Genomic DNA, 9,082 nt, shown 5'->3' on the forward strand with positions numbered 1-9,082 from the left:
ATTTGATGATAACATTTAACAGAAATTAATGAAGGTAAATCTGTCACATATATATCAATTTAATGTTTCTAGTTTGGAGTAAATTTATCACATGCCTACTAGTTCAAAGTTTTTGTATTAACCCTCAAGACTATTGGTGTCTCAAGCCCTTATTCATATTCCCAAATTGTCAAGTCATATATATATATATATATATATATATATATATATATATATAAGTACGTTAAAAATGAAAATGGTCTCGTTAACAAGTGTGTCGGGGCACTAGTTGACCATATTCAATAAAGAAATATGTTTATTTTCAATTCACTGCTATTTATAATAAGAGAAAAATAATGCGTTAAAATTGACAAATTTTCTTTACTCGGGGGTTTAACCAGTGCTCCTCTTAACAAAATTTGAAATGCTTCTAAAGAAAAGGAAAACAAAAGTCTCCTTTTGAGAACATATTTCAAAGAGAAATACTCTTTTTTTGGTGGAGTCAAATGGTGAGTCAATCTGCCGACTTTGATAGTCAAAAGATTCGAATTGATACGACTGACCGATTAATTTAAAAATATTGTATCAAGTTGCTATTTTCTAGTGTATTAGGAATAGCATCTCTGAAATCTTGCAACCGAATCTTTTTAACGTGAACGAAGCTCTAGGATGGGGAGACCCTATGTACTTTAAAAATTTGAGGGCAAATTAGTGTCATAAAATCAAACAACCACTTGGTCTATTTTTAAAGTCCACTAGAATTTTATAAGCTTCATATAATCAAACTACCAAGTGGGCGGAACATATGAGTTAAAATGTATTTGGACCATTGATATTGTGAGGGTTAAATAAAATGCAATAGATATCTTATGATTTAAATGTATGTTGACACACGTGGCACACTCACATCCCCTCAGTAGGGACGGATTTAGAAATCGGATCTTGAGGTAGCCATGTTACAATATCGATCAATTGTTCAATATACGCAAACCAGAAAATTAAAATTTGTTCAGTTATAATTTTACCAGTACAATAATTCTTCCTCATACATCACATGAGTTTAAAATTTATTTCACCAAGTTTAATATGAGATTAGCTGGTTTTTTTTTTTTTTTAATTGGCTTGACTTTGCTCTTAAAAAAAAAAATTCCACCGGTCATTTATTTGGAAAAATAGTGAAGTACAAAGCCTATAATGCCACAAAAGAGGAAAATTGTTCCAGGATCAATACAAATTTATATTAGTGCGTATTGGCACTAAAGCGAGTGGTGAAATTCAAATATGAACCGATAAAGGGATTTTTGAAATTTTCTACTTTCCTTTCATTAAGACACAAAGAGAGTGTAGCTTACAGATGCATTAAAATGCTACCAAGAGGGGCTGTACCACGATTGATTGAGGGGCTGCCAAAAGATTCATTTCTCAAGCACTCACTAATTGTGATTATTAAGGTTCTTATGATATTGGAAAATACTAAAATCGGTAGGGCGAGGGGCCCTTTGGCCCCATCCCCCTTTCGTGCTAAGAAATTATTGCATAAATTTAGTATATGTACTGAATTGAATCATGAGCCGTTAAGTATTAGTAAGTCTCTTGTGACTATGATGATGGTTTCAAATATATACGATGGTCCAAATTCGGTTTAGTATCAATGATATCAGAGCTTGCATATGCTTTATCATGCAATATCGTCCGTTTTAGGCCATGGATCTTACGATTTTGTCCTTATAACAAGGACTCTAAAGAGGGAGACTATGACCCCTTACTCTCAATCAACATGGAACTTATCATTTCTTTTTAGAATCTCATAATCAAAAGGATAATTGTCACTTTCAAGCAAGGACTCACCCCTGTTGCAGAAAAACACCAAAAGATGTACTGATCGAAGCACAAGTAGTAATGATGAAAGCAAAATCGAAATCATATGAGACGCAAGATTTACATGGAGGAAAACCCACAATGGGAAAAACCATGATGAGATAGAGGGGTTTCAATATCTTCAAAGACTAGTACGAGAGTACAAGCCAAATGCTCTAAAAATCACTTGGTGAAACACAAGATCCAAATATCTAACAATAGGATAGGAAAAAACAAAACAAGAAATAATATGGAGACTAAAGTCGGAGACGTGTTACTAAACACATTCCTTATATAGTCTTGCTTCAAAAAACCTTAAAACAAATGTATATGATCTAAAATACCCTTATCTCTTAATTCGAAAGTCAAAACTCAACAATCCCTCACCTCATCTCATGGGAGCCTTTTTGATAAGGACAAATTTAAGAGGCTTACAGACTAAAATGCACAATACCTCGTTAAGGAATACACATAGTTATCGAAATCATCAAGCATGTAATGACTCCTCTACCCTCCCTTGCCCTTGGAGTACTGTCATTTCGTCTTCATCTCAGTCCCAAGAAGACCAAATCGACTTGATTTTTTGTCACGCTTACATTGCCTGCAGCCATTTTCGCATCCTATTTCTTGGAAAATTACTTCATCTCACCAACTTATTAAACTCTCTCTCTCTCTCTCCCTGAACTGGCCCCTTTGTATGGCAAACACAAAACAGTATGGGATCTCTTCAAAGATCGTTTAGCTGAAGAAGTGCAAGACACGTTTCGGCCATCTCGAAGCTCTTTCTCTTACTTGTCGCTCCTCATCCCTAGAGTCTCTGGTGAAGCGACCGAAGGCATAGATCACATAACAAGCACATTTTGTTCAGCTATCAGTTTCTAACTTCCACGGCAAAGTTTTTACAACTTAATATTGCATTTGGCATTGGTAAATTCCCCAAATTGTCGGTAACTCACTAAGACAAAAGCGGATGTCTATTGGTCATTTCGATCATTTCGTTATTTCAATTGCATGTTACTAAAATCTATTTTATTTCCAATAACAAGTTTATTTACTTTATTGGTAACTTACTAGCTCGTAAACGGGCTTATGTTGGTATGCTATTAATTTCACATCTATGATTTTTTTTTAAGTTATAAATTACAATTAAGTAATTAACTTACATTCCACTTTAAGTTGGTAATTCTTATTCCATCAACTTACTACCTTATAAGTGTAGCTATTTATTTCAAAGTCAGTACGATTGTGGCAGTCGACAATTCGACAGCAATAATTCTGACATATCTCTCTTGTTGCGCTTACACCGTCTACCATGGGATGATCATAGTCGCGTGCACTCATTCATGCGCTCTCTCTCTCTCTCTAGTTCTGTTGCGCCAGACCTTCAAGCACTTTACTCGTAGTAGTTTGATTTCTATATATTATTATCAATTCCCTTACAGATAAAGTTTCATGATTATCATTTTGAGATTGATATAATCAAAAGTTTTGGTTCAGATTCTTTATCTTGCACGTTTTCTATTCTAAAATTGTTTTTCTTTTTTTTGGTAAAAGGTAAGAAATATATTCTAAAATTGTTAAAACAGCTGCAAAATCTTTTTCACCTTGCCACTCTCTCTCCTAACGCATTCCATTTCTACACTTCCGAAGGAGTGCCAGTGAGTACAGAGAATCTCCCACCATTCATTCCATCTCCCAATTTCCCCTTCACTTGCTTCTCTCCCTTTGGCTGATAAACAGTGCCCTGCCCTGTGGATGGAGGAGCGTGATGCGATGATCGGAGATGGCGGCACGAGCGTGGCAATGGTGGCTGCCTGGCTGGAGCTCTCTGTGCATATTGAGGCCAGGTTAGGACCGCCTAGTTGGATCAAGGAGAGAGGGAGAAGAGGGGTATTATTAAATTGGGTGCTTGAGGGACACCCCCGCGTGCCTGCTTGAAGATTCTACCAATTTGAATTGACAGGACCGGTGAATCTAGAAGACAGTGACAAGCGCAGTTATCTTCAAGTATCTTCAAGTATGGGAGATTCTACCAATTTTGGTACTTGAGGGACACCCCTACGCCGAAAAGTTGGACCCAGTCACAGCATTTTGAACGCGAATGAAGGCTCAAGGGCGGGAAGACTCTCTATCCTTTAAAAAATTGGGTACATTGGAATCCTAAAGCCATCAAAATAGGCAATTGACTTGGTCTATATTCTCAAAGTCCACGAGAATATAACTTTTTTGGGTCGGAAAAGATACTTCATTCATTAAGTGCTATAACTGAAATAAAGATGTTTGATATCAAAAGATAGAAAATCCCAAAGATACTGGATGGTCGTTAGATCGACTCAGAACGGAGAGATTTCAGAGAAATTTCCCACGAAGAGTCTTGGCTCCCCCATGAATACTGACCATGGACTCTTCGCTTTAGTCGAAGAAAGACTTTCCGGGAAAAATTTAAAAAGACTTTAGTCCTGGAAAGACCAATTCAACTCTGACATTGGTACCTGCACCACATACTGCCCAAAAATTTGCATGCAATCATTTTCCTTTTTCTATCTTCCTGGAAACTCACCTCCTTTGTAGCTTCGTATGCCCCTCTCTCCCTTCACTATAAGTATGTAGGAATTGTGAAATTCAGTTATTTGCAAAGCAACACAGTTCAACACTTGTTTTATTTTGTAAGGAGTTATTCAGGTTTTCGTGATGGGTTTTCTTCAAAGCTTGTGTAACAGAAGTACGAGACATATTTTGTCGAATTTGAGGCTGTTTCTCTTGCTCTCGCCGCTCCTCGTCCCGAGCTGCTCCGGTGCAGCCACCAAAGCCGTAGATGAGAGGAACGTGTTCAAAGTGGGCGTGATTCTTGATTTGGACTCACGTCTCAGCGACCAAATGCGTATGGCAGTTGAGATAGCGAGCCAAGATGTGAACAGCATCTCATCATCCGGAAGTCATTACATAAAGCCATATTACGTAAACTCCCACGCGAAGCCCCTTCGAGCAATTTCGGCTGGTTAGTTATTCATTGCCCTTCCTCAGTTCGGTAACTGCAGCCCACAATAATTTCTGCTTTGTTTGTTAGAAACATGTCAGTTGCCACTTGCAGTACTAAAAAAAACCACCCCAAGTCTGCTTTGAGATTATGTACCTGTTGTCATTTTTCTCGACTGCATGTGCTGAATGTTTACTGAAGAAGGTTCATTTAGTAATATAGCAACACATCGACACCCTTACAGAATGGAGTTGTGTATTTAAGACACCCAATGATTATGTTTAATCATTCACTAAAAAAGTTATAACAACGGTAAATTGATCTTCTTCCTTGTTAACATGAATCTCACGTAATGAGCATGTAGCTGCAATAATGTCTTCCAAGAACCCAATTAATAGGGATGAATAAGTGATATTTACAGAAGATATTGGTAAAGATTATTGTCTTGAATCCTGAAGTTTAGTATATCGATTTCCCCTTTTTTCTGTTTTAACAGCTCAAAAGCTCATCAAGAGGAAGAATGTGCAAGTTATTATTGGCCTGGAGACATGGGAGGGAGCAACTTTAGTAGCTGAAATAGCTAATCAATCTCAGGTACCAGTCATATCCTTCGCAAGAGACCAGGTAACACCAACATTAATGGTGCAAACTCTATGGCCTTCACTGTTTCGAATGAGTACCGATGAATCCAACCAAATTAAATGCATTGTAGATGTAGTGAGTTCTTATAATAGGCAAAGGGTATCGATAATATATGAGGCTGGGGCATACGATACTATGTACTCCAAGCTGTTAAATTCTCTGTCAGAGGAGCTTGGAAAAATCGGCTCAGCAATAGAGGACGAGCTGATTCTTGAAGCATTATCATCTCCAAATGGAGAAGTGTCTTTGGAAGAGAAATTAATGAAGCTGAAGGGAAAGGCATCCCCCATCTTTATTGTTCTAGGATTGTCGTCGCCCAGAAGCACTCATTTTCTCAAAGCAGCAAAGAAGATGGGACTCTTCTATGGAGATTCAATTTGGATATTTACTGAAAAACCATTTGCCAACCTCTTAATTTCAGCAGAACAATCAGCAATCTCCTCCACTGTTGAAGGCGCCATAGGAGTAATTACCTACCGTCCCAATAACCAGGCATATAGAGAATTCAGATCCAAATTCTTGAATATGTTCCATCACAAGTATGGAGAAAACTTCAATTTTGAGCCAGATATCGATGCTGTACGAGCATACGATTGCATTCTGGCCATTAAAAATGCGATAGATGCAGTGCCAAGCCATGATATTATACCTGAGTTTTTGCTTAACAGAATATCGCGAACTAGACTCACAGGTTTAAGTGGGCTGATACGATTTGAGAAAGGTCAGTTGGCACATCAACCCTCATTCCAACTTGTAAGTGTTAATGGAAATGAATATAGAGAGCTTAAGCTTTGGTCTCCCAATTTCGGTTTCTCAAGGAGTTTCATAGCAAAGCAAAGTTCAAGAAGAAATGGGTACGCAATTGCAGACAAATTGAAGACCGAAGAAGGACAGACTTCTGGTGAGAACAAGCGATTGGTGGTCGGAGTTCCAAGTAAAAGTCCCTTTGATAAGTTTGTGAAGGAGGATATGGACGACACAACCGGGAAAGCAAACTACATTGGCTTTTGCATAGATGTTTTCGAGAAGGTTGTTTCTCGCTTTCCTGATCGTTTGAACTATGAGTTTTCTCGTCATGATGGAACATATCAGGACTTGATTAACAAAGTTCGTGATAAGGTATGGTACCCCATTATCTCTGTTCTTGTCTGGTTATTGCATGGCACATTATAGAATATCAACTGTTACTTACATTGATACAAAAACCATCAGAGCCTGAATAAATTAACTCAAGCAACAAGTTCATTTCACACAAATATTAATTTTTACTCACAAGATTGTATTATTTTGCATCAATAGACTGTCAAAGCCTCACAGCCTGTTAATACTAATTTTCTGCTTTGACGGTGCACTTTTGGTATCAATTTCTAAAGTAGTCACTTTGATGTTGTTCCATGGTATGGCATTAATGGAAGACCTACGACGCTGCAGTCGGTGACATAACTATTCTGGCCAATCGCTCCCAGTATGTCGAGTTCACACAGCCGTTTATAGCATCAGACCTTTCAATGATAGTCCCAGCAAAACCGGACCCGGACAGGGCATTGATCTTTATGGAGCCTTTCACTCCAACAATGTGGATTGCCTCTGGAGGCATTCTCGTGTACACAATGTTGGTAGTTTGGTTCTTGGAGCGTCCAATCAATCCGGAATTTAAAGGCCCTTTGCCAAATCAACTCTCGACTGCTGCTTGGTTCACTTTCTCCTCTCTCTTCTTTGCTCATAGTAAGTAACTTCCCTTTGTTGATTATAGTCCATGGACAGTCTTTTGGGCCCAAACTTTTGACAAAAAACACATGCATTGCTGACTTTTGCAGGGGAGAGAGTGCACCGGAACTTTACTCGGATCGTGCTGGTGATTTGGTTCTTTGTAGCATTGATCTTGACACAGAGTTACACGGCGGGCCTCACCTCATTGCTCACTCTCCAGCAGCTCAAACCGACTGTGACCACCATGGAATGGCTGAGAATTTCTAAAGCAAGAGTGGGTTGTGACCCTGAAGCTTTCATTTGTGACTATCTGACTAACACGCTAAACTTCTCGAAGGAAGTCATTGTCGGCATAAGCAACACTTCCAGCTATGGAGATGAATTCAGAAGAGGCAACATTGCCGCTCTTTTTCTGGAATACCCATATGAGCGAGCTTTCTTCACTGAGTATTGCGATGGATATGTTGCCACTCGTGAAAACTACAGCTTTGGCGGTTTTGGCTTTGTAAGTGCGATCCCGTTATTCTGTGTAGACTTGATTTTTCGAGGTGTTTATAGATCCTGAGTTTGTGTGTTGTATCTCTTTAGGCCAGATCAAAAGGAAAAAGGGGCTTGAGAACTAAAATACCACACCAAATCCCAACAGAGTGACATAGGGTGTGGAATGATACATAAACAGAAACCCACCTAGCACTTGAGTATTCCTTTTAGGGAGTGATTTCATCCATGCGTTTCAAGTTGAGTTCATAAAAATGGTATAGAGGGAGTCGAAACTCTAGGATGAACCCCCCGGTTTATAAGCTCATTACCCTTAGTTTAAGTCTATTAGCTTGCGAACCAGGTACTGATACAGTGGCACCAAATTACTTGCTGCTACAGAAGCAGGACGTATACAACAGAACACCAGAATTGATATTCGACCACCGAACTTCTCTTGGGGTTACTATAGCCAAAAAGGGAAAAGAAAAAAGAAAAAGAAATTGTACCCTGGGGTTAATTAGCTAGTTGTGGTTATGCAATTGCTCTTCCTTGTTACTTAATTCTCCTTTCCTGCCCTTATGCAGGTGTTCCCAAAAGGCTCTTCATTAGCTGCAAACTTCTCTCAGGCCATTTTGGAGCTTTCAGAGAGCGGTGAGATGAAAAGATTAGAGAACCAGTGGTTCAGTCCAAAGTGTACCTTGAGGAACTTGAGCAACGACACACCGAGGTTGGGTCTTAACAGCTTCTGGGCACTCTATGCTGTCACCATCGCCACTTCCACAGGTTGCTTCCTCTTTGCGTGTCTCTGCAAGAGAAGGAACCGTCAGGATCATGAACGAGGAAGCACTGATGATGACATGAGCGTGACGGAGCTGAGTATTTTGTAGTGTAAATCAATGTACAGTGGCCCAGTCTTAGGCCTGAGGACAAAGGGGGAACATTATTATTGAATCTTGATCAAACACAAAAGCTGAATGTTCTTGCACCTGAGAACTAGCAAACACATGTTTGAAGAAGGAAAGGGTTCTGTACTTGCTTCACTAATCTGCAAATTGCTCATTCTTCGCGGGTTCGGCTTTGAAATCTGTTCGTTCTCTTGCGAAACCGATACTCTGTGTGGGAAACTGACGCAAACGAGTTTGAGGCTTAAGTTGTTGAACATAGAACAAAAAAATCATGCTCGAATTAGGCTTTTGAGACTTTAAGCTATTGACTATCGAAAATAGACTAAAAAGTAACACACCAGAACATCAACATTACCTTCATAACATGTAAGCTTATAGCGATTCGAAATAGGTAAGGTGCTCGTAGTACTTGGTACAATTAGAGAGTGTTAAAATAGCATAATTCTAATGTTTTGTGCCCACAGATGCGGACTTTTTATCTTGTGCTGGTCAATTTCAATTGGTGTTGGTGAGTGTCAAAAAACTATTGATA

General features: G+C 38.9%; 1 protein-coding gene across 1 annotated transcript; it reads left to right on the forward strand.

Annotated features, from left to right (window-relative positions):
• The first annotated feature begins 4,504 nt into the window (after positions 1-4,504).
• Positions 4,505-8,638, forward strand: LOC120286089 (glutamate receptor 2.9-like). The gene is made up of 5 exons (XM_039313752.1): positions 4,505-4,834; positions 5,310-6,574; positions 6,871-7,180; positions 7,273-7,670; positions 8,230-8,638. Exons 1-5 carry the CDS (start codon positions 4,528-4,530, stop codon positions 8,530-8,532), a joined length of 2,583 nt encoding a protein of 860 aa, XP_039169686.1. The 5' UTR covers positions 4,505-4,527; the 3' UTR covers positions 8,533-8,638.
• The last annotated feature ends 444 nt before the right edge of the window (positions 8,639-9,082 follow it).

Source organism: Eucalyptus grandis, chromosome 5 (assembly GCF_016545825.1).
Source record: "Eucalyptus grandis isolate ANBG69807.140 chromosome 5, ASM1654582v1, whole genome shotgun sequence".
Classification (NCBI taxonomy): domain Eukaryota; kingdom Viridiplantae; phylum Streptophyta; class Magnoliopsida; order Myrtales; family Myrtaceae; genus Eucalyptus; species Eucalyptus grandis.

Bases quoted from the DNA above. Each gene is read 5' to 3' on its own strand.
- LOC120286089 (XM_039313752.1), top strand. From the start codon at position 4,528: ATGGGTTTTCTTCAAAGCTTGTGTAACAGAAGTACGAGACATATTTTG. The intron at 4,835-5,309 runs GTTAGTTATTCA...CTGTTTTAACAG, and splicing joins CCTTCGAGCAATTTCGGCTG to CTCAAAAGCTCATCAAGAGG. The intron at 6,575-6,870 runs GTATGGTACCCC...CATTAATGGAAG, and splicing joins TTAACAAAGTTCGTGATAAG to ACCTACGACGCTGCAGTCGG.